The sequence below is a fragment of the Papaver somniferum genome, chromosome 5 (assembly GCF_003573695.1).
Source record: "Papaver somniferum cultivar HN1 chromosome 5, ASM357369v1, whole genome shotgun sequence".
NCBI lineage: Eukaryota > Viridiplantae > Streptophyta > Magnoliopsida > Ranunculales > Papaveraceae > Papaver > Papaver somniferum.
In genome coordinates, this window is record NC_039362.1 from 90,745,588 (window position 1) to 90,771,199 (window position 25,612).

Here is a 25,612-nt window from a genome sequence, read left to right on the forward strand (position 1 = left end):
AACTCTTAGTTGTGGGTGAGATCAGCTAAGGGAATCAAGTACGTAACATCCTGCTGGGATCAGAGATGTAGGAGCATAACTGTACCTTGGATCAGTGTGAGATTGATTGGGGTTCAACTACAGTCCAGACCGAAGTTAGTTTGGAGTAGGCTAGTGTCTGTAGCGGCTTAGTACAGTGTGCGTTCAATCTGGACTAGGTCCCGGGGTTTTTCTGCATTTGCGGTTTCCTTGTTAACAAAATTTTGGTGTCTATGTTATTTCTTTTCCGCATTATATTTTGTTATATAATTGAAATATCACAGGTTGTGCGTTGTTCAATCAATTAGAATATCCGACCTTTTGGTTGTTGATTTAAATTGATTGACACTTGGATATTGGTTTTTGGTACCATCCAAGTTATCTCTCTAGTATTTGATAAAGACTCGCAGATTTCTATTTGCTTGAGTATATATCAAATCGAGAGATTGAGATATAAACTCTTTGATATACTTTTCATCTAGATTGAGTCTGACTGTCTAGTTGATTCTCTAGAAAGTATATTGGAGTTTATCCATACAGATTGCTAAGCGAAATATTGGGTGTGGTTGTTGTACCCCAACTTTTTCACATTACGCCATTTTTAGTGATTAGCAACTGCCAGTTTCAGTTGCAAAAATCGGTTGCAACAGAGTCGATCTATTACGAAAGTCGATGTTGCAACATTTCGCAACAGTTTTAAACTGTTGCAATTCAAATTTTTTGCAACAATTGTGAAATTATTAAAGCATACCAACATCTCAAACTATGACCACAACATCATCATGACCCATATGCCTGTGAACAACGAGATGCAACAAAACCTGTAAAAGAGCATTGCCTCCATGAAAAACTCAAAAGAGAACTAACACTAAACTTCTCACAAGGGAAAAAAACAAAAACCTAACAATGACCTTGAACATAAATACAAGCTAAGACAAACTTAAAACTAAAAGCCCTTATCTCTCCTTGGAGAAACATTAAATTAGACCTAGAAACTAAACCCACCTAATGATAACAATTATGCTTAAGTTGTTAACATTGAACTTAATATTTAAACTTAAATATATTATATAGAACGAATCTTAGCTAGAAACTATGATATATATGTACCAAAATTAGTAGTTATAAGAATAATACCCGAATCATTTCCAGCTTGAACTGAAACTGTCTCTGCATTTGCTAACCCTACTATATACCCCAAATCACCAACAATAAATCATTACCAAAATCCTAAAAAATCTAACCCAACAAAATCAAAACAAACCCAAATCATAACTCAAAAGTAGAAGACCAGTTGTGTTGATTGTTCTTACCAGAGTGTTTGAAGGAGTTAGCGTTATAGAGATTGTTAGGTTCTTTACTGATCGGAACCATCCGATTTTCATGATCCCTCAAATCAAAAACCCTAATACTGTTACCATTTTCATGTTAACCTAACATAAAAGGGGTTTCACACAAAATCAGATTCAATCAAACCCAGAATAAAAAATCAAACATGAGATAAAATCAAGCGAAACACTTCATTATACTTAAAGGAAATGAGAAGTTTAGGGATTTTCTTCTTCTTTGTGCAGAGTTTTTGGAGACTAGAGAAGAGAAATTGAATCCTAAAACAACTTTTATACGTAAACCTCAAAACCCTAAGTCCGAAAATAAATTGGTCGGTTTGATTTGGGATTTGAGATCCCTGAAATCACCAAATCATTCGAATTTCAGACATGAGAGAAGAGAACGAGAGAGAGAGAGAATGGGAATGAGATTTTTGTTCGAAAGAGAAAAAGATAGAGAATGAGATAGGCTAAACCTGAGTCAGTTTTAAAGCTGACTATCTGAATAGGCTGAAACCGAGTCATCTTGAAAGTGTGGGTAGCCACACTCACGAGTCGCACGCGTACATCTCCAATCTGTTTCGAATTGTAACAAAGTCAAACACTTGCGAGTTTTGTAATTGAAATAAATTGTTACAAAATTTTCGCAACTGAAAATTCGCAACAAGGGATAAGCTGTTGCGAATTCTAATTACTAATCCTTGAATTTGGTATAGCGATTGCAACTGTCTATGTTATGACTAATAACCTCATCCAGATTCTTGGTATTACCAGACCAACCTTCCTCCATCCTAATTCTCTTCCCATGTTTATGGACCACTTCCTCTCTCACCCTTGCACTATTAATATTTACCTGTAACATACCTTGAGTGTCGCAGCCAACAACAGTAACTGGTTGGGAGTTCTCTAAAGAAATATTCCTCATGTTGTTGTCTTTATCTTGCTGATTTATAGTAACTGTTTCCTTTGTCACTGACACCGTAAATTGAGGAGGATTCTCATTAAATGAACTTGCGTGCATCTGACCAACTTCATTTAAAACAGCTGCAGCTTCATTCATGTGAGATACTCGAAGAGACAATCATTGCATGTTGAGTTTCTTGTTCCTATTGAACCTGAGAAGCATTGATGTTGGCAGTTTTAACTCCTCGAGTATCTGGGTTTGTCCATGAAAGTGGTTCCAATATTGAACTTGGGAATGATATCCTCTCTGTTGTTGAAGAAGATAACTTGTTATTGTTTCACATTCAAGTTCTTTGTCATCTATTGCATTTTTCATCCAAAATCCCTTACAGAGAGGATCTCCGACATCAATTAAAACTAGAGCCTTTTGAACTTTACCTTTTGGGACAATGCAATCTGGAGGGTCTAGTTCTCTAACCTCACCCATGTCTTTAGCTATTCCTTTAACAATGACTGGATTTGCAAACCAGGTTGCATGTTATAGAGACAAATCTAGAATAACTGCTTTGTTAAGTCCACTGCACTTTTCGGTATCTTTGGATTCCATGGCTCTAAAACCAGTAAATATCCTTCCAGAAACCAAGGTCTAAACTTGAGAACAATATCGTACTCTCCTTGAGTATGGAACTTTATCAAGTAACAGTCATTATCCTCCTTTTTGATAAAGATATCCTTACTTTTGGGCCATAATTTCTTTAATTCTTTATCAAGTTCACCTACCGTATATATTTTGGAAGAGTATGCCTTACCCAGGTAACTGAACTTGAATTGAGATGCACCTTGAAGCAAATCCTCTGTAGATATCTCTGGTTATTTCAAAACTTTAAGTATCTCAGTTATAGACGTAAATTCCATTTTTTCCTGAACATCTCTAACCTCAGAATCCATTAAAGACAAACTTATCTTAAAAGAGGGGAAGTGGGAGAAAGAAACGAGGTGAAGAAAGAATATAAAGAAATTTCTGCCTTTATATTGATGGATGAATGACTTACACTTGGAAGATTTCTTATTACAACAGCCTAGTTTAGAATTACGGTTAAACTTTAGACGGCTTTTATGTCGGCTGTCGGAGAAAAAGAGTGAATAGATGAAGAGAAAAACTATTTTAAGAAAACTGTAAAGTAGATATGGATTAAAAGGTGGGTATTTGATCTTCTCGTGCAATTCAGTCATCAAAACTGGAGCCACTAGAATAAGTAGGGAAGGATTACAGGACAATCATGCAAAACTGCTCCAACATCCAAAGCAACCTCCAAGCACATCGACCAGGACCTAGAAAGAAGAGTAGGAAAAGACATTAGAATTTAAATAAAACCATACCATTGATGGAAGAAGGTTAAAATTGTAACATGCAAGAATGAAATTTTAAGATCAGGAGAGAAGAATCAAAGGAATTTTTGTCTGAGTCAAAAACGAGTCATTCGCCGAGTCGTTTTGTAGATTTGATAAAACTGGTTGCTGGCAGTTGGGCACTTCGGCACTTCCGCGTGGGACCTTGAAAGTACTGTTGCAGTATGTATGACAAGCTCAAACAATTTAAATTTTGAATTTGGAATCATGAAGACCAAAACTTCTGACGCGTCATCAATTCCCGCCGAATACCAAAAATTAATCCTAAAGTTGGTACCGAAATACTGAAACTCATCATCCTCAAAACGCAGAAGCAACAGAAAGAGAGACAGAGAAAAACGATGGATCTAAAACAAGCAGGTTCTTCACTTGATTCTCTCATATCCTCCTTCAATACACGAATCCTCGAGCTTCAAGAATTAGTCATTGGTCGCAACAGTAAGTTCAAAACCAAACCCTAACTTTTCATTTTCCACTCTTCTGCTAAAACCAAACCCTAATTTCTTTGATTCTTTCATTTTTTTTTCCAGTGTATGCTGCTACTAGTATATCAGATCTAACTGCAGTTGATACGGCAGTTAAAGCTATGGAATTTCAGATGGAAGCTATCAAAAATCGATTGAGAGAAGAAGCTCAAGCAATTCCTAAAGCTAAAGTCTCTCTCTCTTCTGTCTGTAAATTCTTTCAATTTTCCGTTCGAAACCCTAATTGATTTGGTATCTCACATCGCTCTCTTTCGTAATTTTGATATCAGAAGCTGATTGATATGTCTCTGCGCCAACAAAAGAAATTAGAGCATATGTTTGCTCATATGCCCTCAAAATTATCCCAAAATCTCATGATTCCAACTTCGAATCTTAATAGGTACAGATTACTGTCGTTTCTTTTATTTGACCGCAAATTGAATTTTTGGGTGGCTAATTATTGGATTGTTTAGCCAAATGCAAGACACGTCTTCTTACAACCTTCCCATTGGGGGTTTGAAACTTGAGGAGGATCAGCCTGCTGCTGTACAGCCTAAGGTAATAATTATTATTTACTACTTGGCTAATCGTGTTGAAACGTCGATTTTTGAAGAAATGATGTAAGTCACCATGTTTCATTGTGCAACACTTGGTAGATGAGGTTCGTGAAGAGTTTTTGTCTAATCATTTGATTGATTGTAGGATTACTTGTAGATTATTACAGTCTCTATAGGTTTTTCACGCCACTTATATGGATTTAAGAGAATTTTTCCAACATAGAAACATTTCCTGTTTATAATACAAGTACTCGTAGAGTGTTCTTGAATTGTTGACCTGTTGGCATCTGAACCATCTGTATGGTCGGGAGGAAGTTTTCAACGTCACGTATTGATTTGTTTGTTGTCCTTTCAATCAAACACTTAAATGGGTGCAACTTGTTTTCCTCGGATGACTGAATTCAGTGTATGGGTTTTTGGTCTGAGACACATCATATTGAGGTCGTTATATTATGAAAACACCAACTAGGAGTTGGCCCTATTGGTTATCCCCAAGGGGCTCAGTACATTTACTCTATTGTTAAGTTTTGGTGTGAATCTGCCTCTGGCAGGTGAAAAGCTTAGAACCATTGTGAATAGGGAGTTCAAAGGGGCCTGTTTCTCACATCTCTGAGATGCATAAAAGTTAACCTGTTTATGTGTATTTTAATTGGGATGTATGCGAGACAAACTCAAACTACTTTGATAGCTAGGGAACGGGAGGACTTAATGATGAGAAACCTTGTTATTCTGTGTTGATATTAACTCCACCAATTTTTGTTATTGTTGCAGGAGAAAAAGGGCCGCGGCTCTGCACCACTATGGTATGTCACTGCTGAGGAGCTTGACTCATTATCAGCGTACGTACATCCTTCCTTATTAGTTGAAAAATAAGCTCATTTGGGAGTTCAAATTGCTTTTCAAGCAATCCTCTATATCATTTTCCAAGTCTCGCAAGATACTTCGTCGGATATGTTCAATGAAAATTAATTTGCATATTGTTAAATCTAGTTGTGTTTTGTTATTTTTAACATTCTTTACCCATTTCAAAGATTTATATAATCAATACTACTCCACCTTGCAGTTATATGAAGGGGAGACTCACTCTGGACAAAGTGAATGCAGCTATTAATGACATGGCTGCCTATGCAGAGACAAATGCTCAACTTATATCAGCTCCAAAGAAGAAGGTTCTTATCCTATCCTTATTTCTGATGTGATCGTAGCTTTTGTTTGCTGGGTTGCTGACTAGCATATTTTACATTCATGAAGCTAGCGGAGAATACGTGGGAAAAGGCTCTTGTAAGTAAACTCTATCAATCTTGTAAAAGTTATGTTTAGTTATGGTATGGCAATGGATATTTCTTCCTTAACGAGGATAAGTGCTTAGAAGTTCACAAGAAATCCCCTACATAAATAGCACTTTGATAGCTTCTGTTTTGTGCAGTCCCACACCAACGAAAGGATCTTAGGTAGTGCTATTTGTTAAGCCACTTGTAATATCTGTACCCAAACTGCACTATCCCGTCCATGGGGTATTAAAGGTCCATCCGATAGGAAATTAAATTGTTAAACACCACAATATGATCTTGTGATCTTGCTCGCTCACGTTAGAGGTAATTTAACAACATCATGCTTGGGGTCATAGGTCACTGGGATTTTGAATGCTTGAATGTGGCTTGCAAATTAACTGGCAGACATAGATTATGATTTCTGAAACTAATGTCATAACATCATGCAGGAACTAAGAGATATTGCAATGACAGAAGCTGTAAAAGGAAAATTCTTCTTCGTGGAGTTAGACATAAAAGGACCTTCTCTGAAGCTTGACAATACTGGAAAATCGATTTTAACTGTGAGTGATCTTATAACCGCTAGTTGCCACGTTACCGAATTTCTGCAAGATGGTTTGTGTCCTACGTATAAATCTTTTCCTTATCCACATGGAGGTTTATTAGTTGTTTACATTGTTCTGTTTATTCTTAATCGTGATCTGCATTTAGCAAAAACGCATCATATTCTGATAGTTTATGACCTTAGTGTTTGGGTTAGTTATCATAACCAAACACTATTTGAGAAATATTTACATTATGTTTCTGTGATTTCACAGGTTCTTCGTCATCTTGGTCGCATTAACGAGACTAGAATTGGGCATCATCGTGTTATCATCTTATCTAAGCCCCAGTGATTTGCAGCATTCTAACTTTTCACTGTAAGAACTCGTACAATCTTGTTTTCCAAGAGAATGGTTTGATCTTATTATTGCAGGATGTGTGCTTTCCGTTTTATGCACACACAAATTTGTTCAGTTTGTCTCCCTGAAAGGAATATAAGTATTACATATAGATGTGAAACTCTTTCTATTCATTATGTGGACTCTGGGACTCTAGGAGTCTTCCACAAGAGATCGGATAGGTCCTCCTGCACTATTGTTAGACATTGTAAGTTATACTAAAGCAAATTGACAAGAACAATAAGCGACTCAAATTTTGTTTCATACCTTGATGAAAATGTCTTTCATATTATGAAGCTGGACCTAATGCTTTTGTTCTTTTTACTCCTATTAGAGCAATCACAGTGGGCGAGTATAACCAAATATTTGGTCAAAAAACGAGACACAGCCGACAGGCGGGTGTATAGTTAACGCCCCACACCAGGCGTGCATAAAGTCCCCGCCCCACACCAGGCGTGTTTTATACCTCCGCCCCATTTTTTTTTGTTTTTTTTGTTTTTTGGAATCTCATCGGGCGTACGTATAGTTTACGCCCCACACCAGGCGAACGTATAGTGCACGCTCGACCAAATTTAGTCTTCTACCCGTAGCGTCACACACCAGACTAAACCAAAATTTGGTCGTTTTTTTTTGTCTTTAATCTTTGGTTATACTCGCACCACTGCAGTTGCTCTTAGAGATCTCAAACAGGAACAGTAACGAGCTTAAATTATTGCATCAAATCCTGTTTGTGTGTGCACAAACTGGAACCGACCAATGCACATCCCAAATGGGTTTTTAGGATACTTAAATTCATGTCCTCAGGATAAGAACCTTGATAATCATGACTACTGCATTAGTCAGTTTCTTAAGTGTTTCATAGTTGTTTGCCGTTTTTTTATTGCCTTGGATAGCTTTTTTCATTTTTTAAAAATGTTTGTTGCACGAAGATTGTTTCAGACAGTTAGAATGTGTTATAAGATTTTAAAAAAGAAAAAAAACACTTTTAGAGAATAGAGTAGATTCTATTTTACTGACAAGATAATCTGGGAAGTTAGTATAAGAATGTTGTTACAGAAAACTTCAATCCTTGCTATATTAGACCTTCAGTGAGGTCAATATTGGTGCCTCTGGGCATAATTTGTGCCTGTCATTGTCTTAGGTATACTGAGAAGCTATATTAGCTTTTTTCTTAGCACACCTGATCAGTATACCCCTCACTAAGAACACATTAAAGCCAGAATGTTTTACAGCTTGTCTCACACATCCAGCAGTTGAGAGTAATCAACTAAAATTTTCATCTTTTACTTACAACTAGTAGGTACTAATCTCCTCCATGCCTTGTCTGACAGTGAGTATTTGATGTACAAGGTTTGGCTTTTATGAGCAGAAAGGATTATCAGCGATTGAACAAAGATTTCCACCATGAGCGCTTACCAACGACCTTGGATATGTTCTTCCGCGCTTTTGCCTTTGAATACTTTGCTTTTTTATCTGCACTGGCTATTTTCTTTTCCATTATTGCCACAGCTTTGAGTCTTTCACGCTCCAGCTTTTCCTGTTTGGTCACAGCCATTCATCATCAATATTCAAATATCAGGAAAGATAATTTTTTTATTAAAAGACAACCCTGCAGGAGCAAATGTCACCTCAGTTTCGCTCTTGGCTTTTTTCTCTGCACCGGATAGTTTCTTTTCTATTTTCGCCATCGCTTCGAGTCTTTTACCCTCCAGCTTATCCTGTTGGTCACAGCCATTCATTATCAATATTCAAATATCAGGAAAGATCAAATGTTTATTAAAAGACAACCCTGCAAGAGCAAATGTATATGTACTTCACCTCAGTGTCGCTCAGGAATTTTCTTGCTAAATCAACCTCTTTCAAGCGCCTTGCATCGATTGAATCTTCTTTCTTTTTCCAACTGTCACATACAAATATTATTAACAGTATATACTTAGCTTAAAAGCTTCATGTAGTTAACTAGAGCAGCAAATGACCAGTCTGGTAGTATACTTACATTTTATTGAATACAGCAGATCTAGCTTCCTTCCAGTCTTTAGGTTTCACCTCAACCTTTCTGTTCCAGATTCGAGAAAAGAAGTCAGGTTTCACCTCAACCTTTCTTCCCCAGACTGCAGAAAAGAAGTCATAGGAGAATTCCTTCCCTGTAGATTTAGCTTCCTTCTCGTCGTCAAATTTCGCCTCAGCCTTTTTTTCTGTACATAAAACACGAATCACCATTGAATGAGACTAACCAATTACTAAATCGGATAACACCAGAAATACAAAATGCATGATTACGAAAAAGAAGAAAGCTAAAACCTCTCAGAACTTACGATCTGTTGCCATTGGAGAGCTCAACATTGAATTTGACTCGTAAAAGGGATTGGTAGAAGAACTACTGGCTGAAACTGTTGATGGTTCACATGTAAGGAACTTTCTGTTGCGTGTTCTGACTGATCTTCCCATTGTGCAGGAATTGTTTTTAATAGACGAACCATCTATAATTTTTAAAAAAATGAAATCTTTAACTTAGCCAAGTGTTCTGATACAATAAATGCCCGAATGAAATTAGAATAAGTAATCAAGATGATCGTAACATTTACCTGTAGAACCTTTACTTGACCTAGTTAGTGGAATGATATTTTCCTCCCCTTCCTCCTCTTCTTCTTCTACTATTTCTTGTTTAGCACTACTTCTGTATGATGCATATTCATTAAAGCGATCATCTTTATCCCTGGTAACCCAAGTTTTCATCTGGAAATACAGAGTCAGAGACAGATTATGAACCAAGTAAAACCAGATTTATATATACATCAAGAACTTAGTTAAAAACCCATGACAAGAAAAATTCAAGAAGATAAAGAGAGTAGTGAAATGAACCTGCTGGTTTAATTCTGGATTATTATGAAACCCGTACTGATTCTTGTCTGCAGATATGAGCGAAGAAGCAAAAGAAGAGGTAGAAGAAGATACCAGTAACGCTTCTGTTGATGATGTGCTGCGTAAAGGTGATGGAGAAGGTGGTGATTCTGACGCAATAGGAAAAGATAGATTACTATTACTAAATGTTGCCCAACTACCTCTTCTATTCGACATATCTTCAGAAACTCGTGAAACGCTGTTTCTTGGTTCTGTAATACTGTTTCTTGAAACCTGATCAACTGGTGATGGTGATGGAGATTCATACACGGAAGCCATTGATGATGATTCGAACCAATCGTTGTTTCTAATACCTATTGGTCTTCTTGTTAAATCAAGAGTTGGTGGAGGAGATGCAGTACTACTTGATGATGATCTTGTTCTTCTTGACATTTTGCTGTTATACTTTCTTGAAGACATGTTGGATTTTGTTGTTTTTGCAATATATTTTTCTTGAGGGAGCTTATAAATTCGTTAAGTTTAGCGATTTCGATCAAGTTTTTGAAGCTCTGAAATCTATATCAACTTTGTCGGCTTTATATAGGCACTTCTTGCCCTTCGTACAGAGAGAACAAGAAGGACCTTGTTTGTGACTTGAAACGTTAGAGCTGGATAAGCCCATTAGGGAATTCAGCTCAACTATCAAAACGGAGCCCAATCCAGAGAGGGTCCAAGCTACATCTTACTAGGGGTGTGCAGAATAACCGAAACCGCGGATTTCACCCGCAACCGTCTGCAAAATTGTGGGTGAAAACCAATCCGCAAGAGTCTATGGGCCGGACACGGGTGAGTTCTCAAATCCGCAAGGTTTAGCGGTTTGGTTGCGGTTGGTTTTGTAAATCCGCGGATTCACCCGCACTGTAGGGTAGTAAGGGAACTTAATAAAGTTACTAATGATAATATTGGAAGTTTTAGTTTTATATATAAACTTCTTTATCCTGATAGAAACTCAGAAACCTAAATCGATGATTCAAAACCCTCATGTCTCTCTTCCATGATTCCTACTGGAAACGATAATTGAAGTAGGATTTTTGCAAGATTTCTCCTGCGACTGCGAGAGTTGATTCATCTTCTCCTTCTGTCAATTTCACCTTTACTCAAACCAGAAATATCAAGAAATCGGTAAGGTTTTTCTTCTTGTTGGTCTTACTTACATTTTTTATTCTTTTCTTGAATGAATTAGTTAGATTCCTCTGCGATTTAAGTCATGAATTCTTTTGATTGTTGTTCGACATCACATGATTATGTGCACCTGAAGATTTCATGAAACCCTATTACAGTGTTGGGTTCAGTAAATAAATTTGATTTCGTTTTTTCAAAACAGAAAAAATTAAGAAATTGGTATGGGTTTTTGGTATTCAGTGAGTTGATTCTTTTACTTGCATTGAGTGATTGATTTTCTTGAATTAAAAAATTGGAAGAATTGGATGTGGATTATTAAGTGGTATTCAGTGAGTTGATTCAAAACCTAATTACAGAATTTTGTTTTGAATGCTAGTTGTTTATATTTGTTTGAAGTTAGAATGTGTTGTCCTTGCTATGTTCATTTACCTAATGTGTTCAATTTTTTTTGTAGATGGCTTCAACTACTGAGGGACCTTCTATTCCTGTTAACAATCCTGATGAGACCATTGGTACAACTACCCCAGCAACCGTCGAGAGCATAGCTACAGCTACAGTGACAGCTACGACATCTCAGGTTGAAGTTTCAAAGCCTCCTAAAGCTTCTGGTAAGAAGCAATCAGATTGCTGGCAACATTTTAATAAGCGTCTTGATCTTAAGACACCTAAAGTTGAATGCAAGCATTGTAAGCAGAGGTTCTCATGGGGTAAAGACACTATAGGGGGTTCCAACTCTCATGGAAAAACAAATATGAACAACTATATAAAGAAAAGAAAGTGTTCTCAATTCACTCCACCTAGTATGCAAACTTAGTTCCAGGACTTTTAAGTTAAAACTGTTCGCATACTGGTATGCAAATTTGGTTTCCGGACCTGAATCATACCACAATATTTTGCGTACTAGGTATGCATACTGTGATGTATCCAGACAAGGGTTTTTGTTCTAAACTCCCTTTTCAATCATTGAAACATTCTTAGAAGACAACAATGACTGTCTCACACAAACCATTAGCTTATAAGCAATCTTCAAGTGATCGAATGATCATTACGAAAATTTCCGAGTCGACATCAAATGACTGTCCCACACAAATCATGTAAGATGTTTCAAGGCAATTTCCACATGATCATCTTTTGACTTATTATTTAGTTTCCAACACATAAATTATTTCCAACTAAACTCGTCAAGAATAATGATGAATGTAGCTAAAGTAAAAAGCTTCCAACACATATTTCGAGAAATAGATAAGCGAGTTAAACTCAACTCGATATATCAAATGCGTATAATACGAAAGTCTATATCGATATACGACTTAGTCTCATTAGCAGATAGAATTGTTAGAGCATTGCTCGGTCGAACTCGCATGCGTTTCTATCTCTAGCATGTTTGTCAATGTTAGTGATCAAAACTATAAGTCTTGATTTCTAACCTACATAGCTAAAGGTCTCAGACTAGGATAGAAAGCGTAGTTGAGATCAAGACTCCATGTCAATCATCATATAAGACGAAGGACTACTCAAGGAACTGGTGGATCTTCATCGACTAAAAGGTATGTGGAGACTTGAACTTATCTGTCACTCAAAAGTCTATCTATTCTATCTCCTACTCTTGAGACAAAAGTCGTTTTGATATATAGACTTTCATTATACACATTTTCTATTTCGAGCCGAGTTTATCTCGCCTATCTATTTCTCGAAATATGTGTTGGTAAGCTTTCGCTTTAACCGAATTCATCTTTACCTAGTGACGATAGCTATGTTATGTTTCAATCACTTTGAAAATTGCTCTAACGAAAAATGGTCTGTGAATAACGACTATATCCGTCCTCTGAGAATGTTTCAATGATTGAAATGAGAGTTTAGATTACATAACCATTGGTAGGATATAAGCATTATTGTGGAAACACATATATGTATAAGTCCTTATTCCTTGAACCAAAGTTTGCGAACTTTGTTGATAAAGAGAAATGGAAGTGGCGTGAGCCAAGTCCGCGATCTGGCGGAAGTTCTCGACCCGAGAATTTCTGCTGGAGTTTGTGAAATCCTTCAATGAGCTTAAGTCCGCGAACCCAGTATGCGAACTTGAGCAAGTTATATCTAAAACCGGTTGTTCTTGAACTCATGTTTATTTAAACTAAGGAATGCTTTTGCAAACCGTGGATATAAAGTTCATGAAGCGATTCGAGTGAATCAAACCGTTTTTGCTTCAATTGTGTCTTGTGTAGTTACATAAGATCTAAGCAATTGAATAACTCTCTAACTAGTTCATTTGAGTCATTTGAACTAGTTATGGTGAAGAAGAATATGGTTGATATGAAAGTAATCATATGGATAACCATTTGGTTGACTTGTTGAACCAACAAATGTTAATGTTGGGGTAGGGTTCATAAACCCAAAATTGGACATTTCATTTGTGTGTGACAAGCTAAGTTTTCGATCTAACGGTTGAGAAATATTAGCTTGAATCTAATCAGGTTTTCATCTAACGGTGAATATTGAATGCTTTGTTACTAAGCTAATATTGATTGTAAACCCTGATTTGAAAGTGTATATAAGGGAGAACTCTAGCAACTGGGAAACCTAATACCCACACATTCTGTGTGATACTAGTTGTGCTAAGCTAGAGTCGATTCTCCTTTAACCTTTGGTTTCTTCTTCTAAACCAGGTTAACGACTTAAAGACTTCATTGGGATTGTGAAGCCAGACCGATACTACTTTTCTTGTAGTTGTGTGATCTGATCTTGCATCTTCTATTTTTACGAGTACGATTGTAATAATTGGCTTGAGATTTTATATCTCCGATAGGCAAGATAGAAAAGTAATCACAAACAAACTTCGTCTCATCGTTTGTGATTCCGCAATATCTTTTTTCGCTGCGTCGATTAAGATTATTGTGAGGTGATGGATAATACTAAGTTGTTCTTCGAGAATATAAGTCTGGTGTTATTGATTGGTTCCTGTTCACCTTGATTTATCAAAATACGGAACAAAACTCGTAGGTATATTCGTGGGAGACGGATTTATCTATTACCATAGACTTTTCTGTGTGATACAGATTTGTTTATTAAAGTCTTCGATTTTGGGTCGTAACAACTCTTAGTTGTGGGTGAGATCAGCTAAGGGAATCAAGTGCGTAGTATCCTGCTGGGATCAGAGGCATATGAGCATAACTGTACCTTGGATCAATGTGAGATTGATTGGGGTTCAACTACAGTCCATACCGAATTTAGTTTGGAGTATGCTAGTGTCTATAGCGGATTAATACAGTGTGTGTTCAATGTGGACTAGGTCCCGGGGTTTTTATGCATTTGCGGTTTCCTCGTTAATAAAATTCTGGTGTCCGTGTTATTTCTTTTCCGCATTATATTTTGTTATATAATTGAAATATCACAGGTTTTGCGTTGTTCAATCAATTAGAATATGCGACTTTTTGGTTGTTGATTTAAATTGATTGACACTTGGATATTGGTCTTTGGTACCATCCGAGTTATTCCTTGTATTTGATTAGAACTCGCAGTTCCTGCTTGAGTAAATCAAATCAAGAGAGAGATATAAACTCGTTGATATACTTTTAATTCATTGAGTCTTGTTGATTCTCTTAAAAGTATATTCGAGTTTGTCCATACAAATTGCTAAGTGAAATATTGGGTGGTGCTGTTAGACCCCCGCTTTTTCAATATGTATCATAGCAGGCGAACACTTTTAAGACCTTACAAGTCTGTGTTTCTAGCGATCTGATTATGGACGAATCTATCTCTAATAACGCACCAGTTCAGAAATTAGCAGATGTTTATAAAAGCTTGGATTCACCTGAGAGATCTGTCATATCTAAGTCAATATCTAAACATTCTCTTGATGTAAAAATTGTAGATTGGGAAACTCTCCTAGAAGAACAGTTGGATGAACTTTCTGATGAAGGTGATTCAGATGTTGATAGAGATGTTGATGAGGAAGTCTCAGAGTATGTTAAGTTTATGGATTCGTGGAATATGAAGAAAATTACAACTTCTCATGTCTCACCTCTGCTGACTCCTCTCTGTCGATAAAACAAGAAGTTGAGAAGATGTTACACAGGTGTTTATTTCTCGAATCATTCTAACGAATCGATCCTCAAGGATTTTGAGGAAAACCTACGTATGAAGTCACTTGAATGTGATAATCTTTATTAAAAATACTTCTTGTTGGAAGAGAAACTTGCAGAATCTGAAGCAAGATATGAATCTCAACAAAAATGTTTTGATGACAAAGAACTTAGTCTTCTTGCCAAAAACAAATCCTTGGAGACTAACCTTGCAGCTTCTCTTGATAAAGTGAAATCACTTGAAGAGAGTCTGAGAAGATTCAATTCTAGCTCTACAAAATTGTCTTCTATGATTGGAGCATGTAAAGAACATCGTGATACACGTGGTCTGGGCTATAAAGGAATATACGCTCCAAAAACTGGTAAGATCAACTTTGTTAAGGCTATCGATAATTCTTCATGTGAAAAAAATTTCGCAGCTGGTAATGCGCCTAAAAACAAGGAGTCTACTTCTTCAAAATCTACTCACACGAGAACGGTTAAGAATAAATCCTTTAACTGCTATTTCTGCGGAAAGAAAGGACATTCTGAGCGAAGATGTCGGTTTCGTTTAAGGAATGAAAAACTTCACAACATGCTTGCATGGATGTCTAAAGAAGTTATCAAACCTCTCTCTCACATTATTGGAGTAAAAGGCATTTTCGACAATCAAGAAAACTACTATGATAAATATTTTCTTAATTGTGCTTTTGAAACAAAAAATGGTAGAAGGAAGAATGGTTAAGGAGTAACTGACTTCTTAAATAACTCTGAAAAGAGGAAAAGACATATGAGAAAGAAAGAAAAGTCAAGGTTCTTGACTCTCCCTGGAGAAGGCCGCAATTCCAAGAATTCAGCTCCAGATTGCTTACATATCAATAATCAAGTCTCAGAACTAAAGGTAAGCATAAACAGACTCAAACGGGGCATCAAAAAATCATGAAAAGCGATTGACTCAGGTACACCTAGTTCCTCTCTTAATAAAACTCCTTCAACTATGTCATGTGATTTGTATCTACATCCTTCTGAAGGAGAAAAAGAAGAAGTCAAAATTGATGAGCAAAATGCTCATCCTAATACACCATGACTGCTCAATACATCATCGCTCCAGTTTGTCTCTTGTAGATGATCATGATCTCTTGTCCTTGAGATTTTTTTTTGGTTTGCATGTTCTTCCTCTAAATAGTTGGTTCTCAACTATTTGTCATGACCTTAGAACTCCATTTTTTTGGTCACATCTTAAGGGACCACCAGTGCACGAACTCCTGACCCACACGAACGTGTACAAGTTTCCTAGGGTTTTCCATGGAACGTATTTATATACTTGGATGTCATCCCGTGTTACACTGTTCTGAAAGGTCAAATGGTTTTACCAATTTGTTGTGCACAATGAATGGAGGAAACGAATATGATGAAGTCAACAAAGGGAAGACTATCGAGTTTCATGAGAATCTTGTTTTCATAACATGCCTTCATGCCATTGATCATGAAAACAAACTACCAGTTCAAATATCATCACAACTGGTAGGAAATCTTCTTCAAGATTTTGAAGTTGTACGTGAACAACTCAGAATTACAACAAGGATCTTGAGTTTTTGAAAAACAAACTGAAGAAAGCATCTGATGAGCTCGTCTATGTTCAATCTCTGGTTGCTAACCAGATCTAGTGTTTTTCAGATCATGTTCTCTATAGGAGTTTGTTATCTAGTAAATCTTATATTTTCTTGTTTTTATTAGAAGAATAAATAGAGTTTGGAATAGCCATTATTGTGATTACACATAGCTATGTCCAACGTTTTCATCTTCATGTTTTTATATTTATTGGTTTAAATTCTAAACTTGTTTGGAAGATGATTGTTGCAGTGTTAATCTTTATGGTTTATATAGGGCTGCACAACGGGTAGGGTGGGTAGGATATGGCCTATACCCGCCACCCTACCCGTTTACTGGCGGTTAAGAAAAATTTTACCCGCCACCCTACCCGCCATTAAACGGGTAAGATCCTACCCAACCCATTCTCTGGCGGGTCGGGTAGGGTAGGGTGGCGGGTATAACCGTTTTTTTCCCATGACTTTCTGAAGTCTGAAGTTCAGACTCTGAACAAGTTCTATTCTCAAGAAATAAAAGTATAACTATAAAAATGTACAAACAAAAGTATTCTCAAGAAAAGAGTTCTATTCTTTTTGAAATAGACGATGAATCCCAGCCCAATTCCATGTTCTTCACGTGACCTTGTTCTTCATATAACAATATCATCACCAAAAGCTCTTCATATTGACCTTCTTCTTCAATCATCATCTACGATGATGAAATAAGTACTAAGATCACCAAATAAATCTGCATACAAGTTATCTCTTGTTAGATTCAGTCATAATAGTAAATGATTTGATGCAAAGTTCAGTCATAATACCAACATCAAGTAATAATATCACAACAAGTTCTGTTTCTGTTAATGTTTGAAAGACAAAATAAGAGGCTAGGAAATTTCTAAATTCTATGAGTTCGAGATAGCAACTAACGGGTTGACCTAGATCCACATTAGAGGTTGTTAAAGGCTTGTGGTTGTGGACTTGTAGTGTTCTGATTAAGGGTTTGGGAGCCGATGTGGCACAACGTAAAGGGTGGCTAGAAGCTCGTCTCTAGCATTTGAATAGGTAGTCAGCTGGATTGGCGGAACAGATCTATGAATTTCATGAACCCTTCACATACGTACTCGTCAATTTCGCTTTTATAAACCTGGATTTGACACCAAGTTAGCACGCATTGTATAGTTGTTACAAAGGTAACGCAGTAAAAACTGATGAGAAACACGGTCCGCAAAAACTGATACCATTCAAAAATATGCAACCCCGGACAATGCAATTTATACTCAGTTATATGCATGAGATCAGCGGGACAAAAGTATTAGTTATCTGCTTATTTATCGTATTTGGCATCAGCAACATCATCTTCATCGTACTTATCATCTTCCTCATCTTCAACAACAACAGAAAATCAACAAAAAACGAAAAAGAAATGCAAAAACTTCATCATCATCATCTTCTTTATCGTCTTCATCATCATCATCATCATCAACAACAACAACATTAGCAGAGAACAAAGAGCCCAAAAACATCGTCGTTCATCATCTTCTTCATCATGAGCAGAGAAGGAAAAATGGGGAGAAGAAAAAACTAGATAGTTAAAAGGAAGGTTTAAAGTTCGTATATCAAACTTGATTTATGATAAAGACTAGTAACTGCAAAAATCAATAAGAGGCACACATGGATAGTTTAAAACAAGAGTTGTAAGTAAATTGGTTGGCTTATAAATGAAACTAAAATTTCAGGGGTTACCATTGAAAGAAAATCAAGCTACTGTCCATGCAAACTGATTCTCATAAATTATGAAAGGAGCTCCATTTACACATTTTATCAAACAAGGAACATGCCATACATGAACACCAAAATTTCATTGAAAATTCATGACTTATGCAACAGGGAAAGGAAACAAAACCAAATTCTTCAATGTTTCAGATTCACGCCCAAGAACAAACATGCAATAATAACCACAGAAAGGTTGCAAGAATTAGACACAAGAAATAAACAAAATTTCAAACCCAATTGCAAAATCTCGAAGTAGATAAATAACCAGCAAGAAGAGAGAAATACAAAATATGCAATATTTAGCTTTGATTAGTTAATAAACATGACTCGTAAGTCTAATTAACTGCACAATAAATTGAATTCAAAAGTGATAACAGATGACAAGAGGAATACCTTCTTTGGCCATCTTTAACTTTCCAAAGGTTTAAAGTTACAGCTTGATCCAAGACGTTGATGCTGAAATCTTGGATCTTGACAAAGTATATCGGCTTCTTCAAATAAAGGTCAGAACAGTTGATTAATATGACCATTCTCAGTTGAGGCACCATCAGGATTGGGTTGATGTCAAATGGGTTAGAGATTCCATACTCAGTTTATGAGCCTTGAAAAAAATCTTCCCAATCATCTATGAACTTGAACCCATTTAGCTTCACTTTCGATGGTTTTGTTTCTGTTTGTTTGAGGAGAACAAAAGAGATAAGTAAAGGAAAAAAAAATAAGTAATGGAAATACAAGTTTCTAGTTTGCCGTTGGTAAACATAGAAATAACGAAAAAACGGGCAGGAGAAAAAATATAATGGAAGGGTTATTTTGTCTTTTCAATGTAAGGCGGGTAGGCGGATAGGGTAGGATAATTTCGAGCTTTACCAGTCACCCTACCCGTTTAACAGCGGGTAAGAAATCTCTAACCGTCACTTTATCCGCCAAATAGTGGGTAGGATATGATACGGTTAAAACAATGGTGGGTAGGGTAGGATTGACGGGTATGGGTAGGGTATGTGCACCCCTAGTTTTATATATTGCAATTGTTTATGGGATATGTGTGTTTGCGTCTGTGAACTTGATTGTCCCATATCTTGTCAAAAGAAAGTCGTTCATGAACTGATATGCATGTATTGATGAAAGAATGAATGGACCTTTGACAAATACAAAAGTTAAGCCTATATTGTCAATTATTGATGGAAGATAGGTTAAATTTTTTTTTTCAAGGATTATGTCTATTGGTTGTCATTGTGAAAATTGTGATGGAAAATAGAATGAACCCTTATGTATTCCGCAGTAATTGATCTTCCCTGATCCATATTTTATGTATTACTGTGAGACTCTGTAATGTGTCTTATGTTGAGCATTATAACAATCAAGTTGATTATCTTTGTGATTAGCTTTGTTGTTGTTCCGTAAGGTATTTTATGTCGAGTATTTTTGAACTAAATTAATCATCTTGTTTGGTTATTTAGTTATGACTCCATAAGTTTTCTTATGTTTGAGCGCTCTTGACTGGGTTGATTATTCTCATGATTAACTTAGTCATTGCTCCATAGACTCTCTTATGTGAGTATGACCAATTAAATTGATTACTTTGTGATTAGTTTGATTGTGTATTTTGATTAGATTAATTATGGGTTTTCTTGTGATTAATTTAATTGAGCGTTCTTAAGTCTCCATAAGTTTACTTGTGTTGAGCATTTTTGGTTAAATTAATCATGAACTTCTTGTGGTTAATTTAATATTTTGGATTCAAATTCATACTTGTATGTGATTTGTAAAGTCCAAAGAAATCCTTCTTTTCTCTTTCGAAATTAAGGTCGCTCTTATTGTTCCCTTGGGAGTGACATTTTATGGGGGAGAGTTCTTTTTGAACTTGCGCTTAATTGCCAAATCTTTGTGGGGAGTGTGGCTGTGGAATATTATAGGGGTTATCTTGTATCTTTAAACTCCTTGATGAATGTATTTAGCTTCGGCTTTAGGATTGCATCTAAATAAGATGATGTGTGTTCTTTCTTTTGGTCATGAAATGTCTCATTCGGAAATTTCATTAGGATTCCATTCTTGTACCTTTGCCAATTTTATTGATAAAAATGGGGAGAATTAATATGTAGTTCACACTACAAATACATATGGTTTTCGGATCATTATGTAAGGGGGAGTGGTTTCCATGTGAGATGGAGTATTGACTAAGGGGGAGTGATACATATCACCATAGTATTGTTGTTGAAGTTGTGATACAATTGAACTTTGACGTTGTGTAATGATACTATGACACTGTATAACAATGATTGAGAACTATTGTTTTCCTTTTGTTATAGCTACGTATTTTCAACAACGATGATGCTAAACTTACAACCTTTGGGATCATTGGAGTACTTGGAAGTGACGAAGATTTCGAGTAACATTGAAGATTAGGCATGTGGAATAAGAGATACAAAAGTTAATTTATTTATTTTTTGTATTCCATTGTATTAATAGTTTTGCCACTAAATTTGACAAAGGGGGAGATTGTTAGAGCATTGCTCGGTCGAACTCGCATGTGTTGCTATCTCAAGTATGTTTGTCAATGTTAGTGATCAAAACTATAAGTCTTGATTTCTATCCTACATAGCTAAAGGTATCGGACTAGGATAGAAAGTGTAGTTGAGCTCAAGACTCCATGACAATCATCATACAAGACGAAAGACTACTCAAGGAACTGGTGGATCTTCATCGACTAAAAGGTATATGGAGACTTGAACTTATCTGTCACTCAAAAGTCTATCTATTTTATCTCCTACTCTTGAGACAAAAGTCGTTTTGATATATAGACTTTCATTATAAACATTTGCTATTACGAGCCGAGTTTATCTCGCCTATCTATTTTTCGAAATATGTGTGTTGATACCGTCGAAATCGGTTAAGATCTCTAAATATCTAAATGAGAATCACGCAAGGAAATTATAAGTAGGGGAGTTATAATTATCGAAGCCGCCACCCAACTTAGGGAGTTGGGACCCAAAAAATGCACTGATCCAAAACAGAGAAAGAGTACAGAAATCAAGATACGAACTAGAAAGGTGTGAGGCACCTAACCCGCCCAAGCCGAAACTTGGCCTCTACTTTATAATTGAGATACTAGGGTTTAAATGTATGAATATTAACTTAATAAAAAAAAGAGAAAGAATTATTCAATGAGTAAATTGATGCTTTATCCGACTAATCCAAAAACTCGCTCTCAAAACAAAGCCAAATTAATATTATTATTGCAAAAATGATATTATATTGTTATTATGAAACCAAAATAATCAAAGCTGGGAGGACAAGATCATTATTATTATAGCGATTCAATTATTATTAGCAAACAAATAGAATTCTCATGGATCATAAATTAAGGCAAGCACAGATAGCATTTTACAAGGACAAATCCAAACTAGTTCACAAGTTATAACACCAAAACAAGAAAGCATATGAGCAAGATTAGTTGTCGTTAACCCGATCATTCGGTTTGGTTCGCATGATATTCACTTTGATTAATAGTAGATACGAGCGGGCTTAAAGTGTCGTGTTTCTGTGATTGGTTACTACTTCTATTTTAATCCAACAAAAAGGAATAAGGTCACTGTACCAAACCTTGGATCAAGTAGAACAAAAGATAATCAAAATAATAATAATAAAGGAAAATCTTTTAACAGTTGATAGTATAGAACAAATTGAAACAAACTTTTATTAATATTTACCGATTTGGCGCATTCCAATACAGTAAAATTGGTACTGCTAGCACTGACCTGTTATTGCAAAGGTCTCCAAATAATGTTCCTTAGATCAATTATAAGGAAGCCAACAATGTTATTGCTGCCGCAAAATCGTATATCCAAAACACCAAACTAATCACCGTACTAATATAATTTCTTCTCTACTTAGTTTTCTAAAAGATTTTTTCTCTTAAATTTCTACCGAAAGTTATCCTCCTAAAATTTTGCCTTCCCTTTGACACCGAAACTAGTTCTCTATTTATATTGTTCCTCCATTAACTATCGCCGTAGGATTCATTAACTTTGATCGGACCGCTCACATTAAAACCCTAAATATCATTTCCCATTTTAAAAATATTATTTCTCATATTGTAAATGTTATCCTATATTATTACCAATAATCCAAAATATTTCAATTAATCGTAAGAGTTTTGTTTAATGGAAATACTTTTGGACAAAGCTAGAGATAATGTCGACATATAATGTTCATGAAATGTGTCGCTTATGAACAGCATGGGGGAGCAAGCGGACTTGGGTGGTCGGCTAACTTAATTATGGACTTAATGGACCTTGGTCGGTGGAAATCACTTTTGACTCGTTCTGGTGCAAGCTTAACTCAAACTTCCGAACTTGTAGGAACTAGTTTATGGATTATTATCTTTTGCTCAAGGTTAACACCTAGTGGGCGGACTGTTGGTCTTTCACCCATTTTGGCTTCTACCTCATGACCATGATCATAGGCCTCCATCCCACTTAATATCTAAGACAGTTTCGGATAAGATTTCGCGGCATATTATCGTGACCGTGCAAAATTGGGGTGTCTACAATGTGTTGTTAAGCTTTCGCTTTAGCCGAATTTATTTTTACCTAGTGACGAAAGTCATATTATGTTTCAATCACTTTGAAAATTGCTCTGACGAAAAATGGTATGTGAATAACGGTTGTATCCGTCATCTGAGAATGTTTCAATGATTGAAATGAGAGTTTAGATTACATAATCATTGGTAGGATATAAGCATTGTTGTGGAAACACATATATGTATAAGTCCTTATTCCTTGAACCAAAGTTTGCGAACTTTGTTGATCAAGAGAAATGGAAGTGGCGTGAGCCAAGTCCGCGAACTGGCGGAAGTTCTCGACCCGAGAATTACTGCCGGAGTTTGTGAACTCCTTCCATGAGCTTAAGTCCGCGAACCCAGTCCGCGAACTTGAGCAGGTTATATCTAAAACCGGTTGTTCTTGAACTCATGTTTATTTAAACTAAGGAATGCTTTTGCAAACCGTGGCTATAAAGTTCATGAAGCGATTCGAGTGAATCAAACCGTTTTTGCTTCAATTGTGTCTTGTGTAGTTACATAAGATCTAAGCAATTGAACAACTCTCTAACTAGTTCATTTGAGTCATTTGAACTAGTTATGGTGAAGAAGAATATGGTAGATATGAAAGTAATCATATGGCTAACCATTTGGTTGACTTGTTGAACCAACAAATGTTAATGTTTTGGTACGGTTCATAAAACCAAAATTGGACATTTCATTTGTGTGTGACAAGCTAAGTTTTTGATCTAACGGTTGGGAAATATTAGCTTGAATCTAATCAGGTTTTCATCTAACGGTGAAGATTGAATGCTTTGTTACTAAGCTAACATTGATTGCAAACCCTGATTTGAAAGTGTACATAAGGGAGAACTCTAGCAACTGGGAAACCTAATCCCCACACATTCTGTGTGATACTAGTTGTGCTAAGCTAGAGTCGATTCTCCTTTAACCTTTGGTTTGTTCTTCTAAACCAGGTTAACGACTTAAAGACTTCATTGGGATTGTGAAGCCAGACCGATACTACTTTTCTTGTAGTTGTGTGATCTGATCTTGCATCTTCTATTTTTACGAGTACGATTGTAATAATTGGCTCGAGATTTTATATCTCCGATAGGCAAGATAGAAAAGTAATCACAAACAAACTTCGTCTCATCGTTTGTGATTCCGCAATATCTTTTTTCGCTGCGTCGATTAAGATTATTATGAGGTGATGAATAATACTAAGCTGTTCTTCTGGAATATAAGTCTGGTGTTATTGATTGGTTCCTGTTCACCTTGATTTATCAAAAGACGGAACAAAACTCGTAGGTATATTCATGGGAGACGGATTTATCTATTACCATAGACTTTTCTGTGTGATACAGATTTGTTTATTAAAGTCTTCGATTTTGGGTCGTAACAACTCTTAGTTGTGGGTGAGATCAGCTAAGGGAATCAAGTGCGTAGTATCCTGCTGGGATCAGAGGCATATGAGCATAACTGTACCTTGGATCAGTGTGAGATTGATTGGGGTTCAACTACAGTCCATACCGAAGTTAGTTTGGAGTATGCTAGTGTCTATAGCGGATTAATACAATGTGTGTTCAATCTGGACTAGGTCCTGGGGTTTTTCTGCATTTGCGGTTTCCTCGTTAACAAAATTCTGGTGTCTGTGTTATTTCTTTTCCGCATTATTATTTTGTTATATAATTGAAATATCACAGGTTGTGTGTTGTTCAATTAGAATATCCGACCTTTTGGTTGTTGATTTAAATTGATTGACACTTGGATATTAGTCTTTGGTACCATTCGAGTTATTCCTTGTATTTGATTAGAATTCGCAGTTCCTGCTTGAGTAAATCAAATCAAGAGAGAGATATAAACTCGTTGATATACTTTTAATTGATCGAGTCTTGTTGATTCTCTTAAAAGTATATTCGATTTTGTCCATACAGATTGCTAAGTGAAATATTGGGTGGTGTTGCTAGACTCCCGCTTTTTCAAGAATAGAATAGACTTCTGAGTGATAGCTATAAGTAGACTAGAAATCAAGACTTATAGTTTTGATCACCTAAACTTGACAAACAAGCTTGAGATACCAACGCTTGCAAGTTCGACCGAGCAGTGCTCTTACAATCTCCCCCTTTGTCAATTTTAGTGACAAAACTATCAATACATATGGATTACAAAATAAATAAACTTTGTAGCTTCTCATCCATCATGCTTGATTTCCTTAGTTCTTCAACATTCCTTGAATTCTTCGCCACTCCAAGTACTTCATTGATTATAAACGTGTTAAACTCAGCATCATTGTTGTTGAAGATCCGTAGCCATAAGAATAAGAAAACAGTTGTTCTCAATTACTGTTATACAATGTCATAGTATTATTACACAACATCAAATTCCAATTGCATCACAACTTTGACAATAATACTATGGTGATATGTATCACTCCCCCTTAGTCAATACTTCATATCACAATGAAAACTACTCCCCCTTACATAATGATCCGTAAACCATATGTATGTAGTGTGAACTACCAAATAATTCTCCCCCTTTTTGTAAATATAAATTGGAAAAGGTACGAAAACAACGGGATCATAATGAAATTCTCATAGAGGTACTTCATGACTAAAAGATAACATATCAACTTTGTTTCGATGATTTCACATAGTCGAAACTTAGTGTATTCATCAAGGAGTTTATAAAGATACAAGATAACTCCTACAATATTCCACAACCGCACTCCCCACAA

The 25,612-nt window shown here is 36.1% G+C and overlaps 1 protein-coding gene across 4 annotated transcripts; it reads left to right on the forward strand.

Moving 5' to 3' along the window:
- The first annotated feature begins 3,810 nt into the window (after positions 1 to 3,810).
- LOC113277635 (spindle and kinetochore-associated protein 1 homolog) lies at positions 3,811 to 9,960 on the forward strand. 4 transcript variants are annotated; one of them, XM_026526684.1, is made up of 10 exons: positions 3,811 to 4,097; positions 4,190 to 4,314; positions 4,414 to 4,523; positions 4,597 to 4,681; positions 5,452 to 5,519; positions 5,744 to 5,849; positions 5,932 to 5,961; positions 6,401 to 6,514; positions 6,770 to 6,871; positions 9,808 to 9,960. In XM_026526684.1, the coding sequence occupies exons 1-9, from the start codon at positions 4,001 to 4,003 to the stop codon at positions 6,845 to 6,847; spliced, it is 813 nt and encodes a 270-aa protein (XP_026382469.1). In that variant the 5' UTR covers positions 3,811 to 4,000; the 3' UTR covers positions 6,848 to 6,871; positions 9,808 to 9,960. The 4 variants fall into 4 exon arrangements, with proteins under 4 accessions (XP_026382469.1, XP_026382466.1, XP_026382468.1 ...); XM_026526681.1 differs by lacking the exon at positions 9,808 to 9,960 and adding an exon at positions 8,224 to 8,402; XM_026526683.1 differs by lacking the exon at positions 9,808 to 9,960 and adding an exon at positions 8,243 to 8,402.
- The last annotated feature ends 15,652 nt before the right edge of the window (positions 9,961 to 25,612 follow it).

What these genes read in the sequence shown, in the direction of transcription:
- LOC113277635 (XM_026526684.1), top strand. Translation starts at nt 4,001, where the DNA reads ATGGATCTAAAACAAGCAGGTTCTTCACTTGATTCTCTCATATCCTCC. An exon ending in TATCAGCTCCAAAGAAGAAG is followed by an intron (nt 5,850 to 5,931) that starts GTTCTTATCCTA and finishes ACATTCATGAAG; the next exon opens with CTAGCGGAGAATACGTGGGA. An exon ending in ATACGTGGGAAAAGGCTCTT is followed by an intron (nt 5,962 to 6,400) that starts GTAAGTAAACTC and finishes AACATCATGCAG; the next exon opens with GAACTAAGAGATATTGCAAT.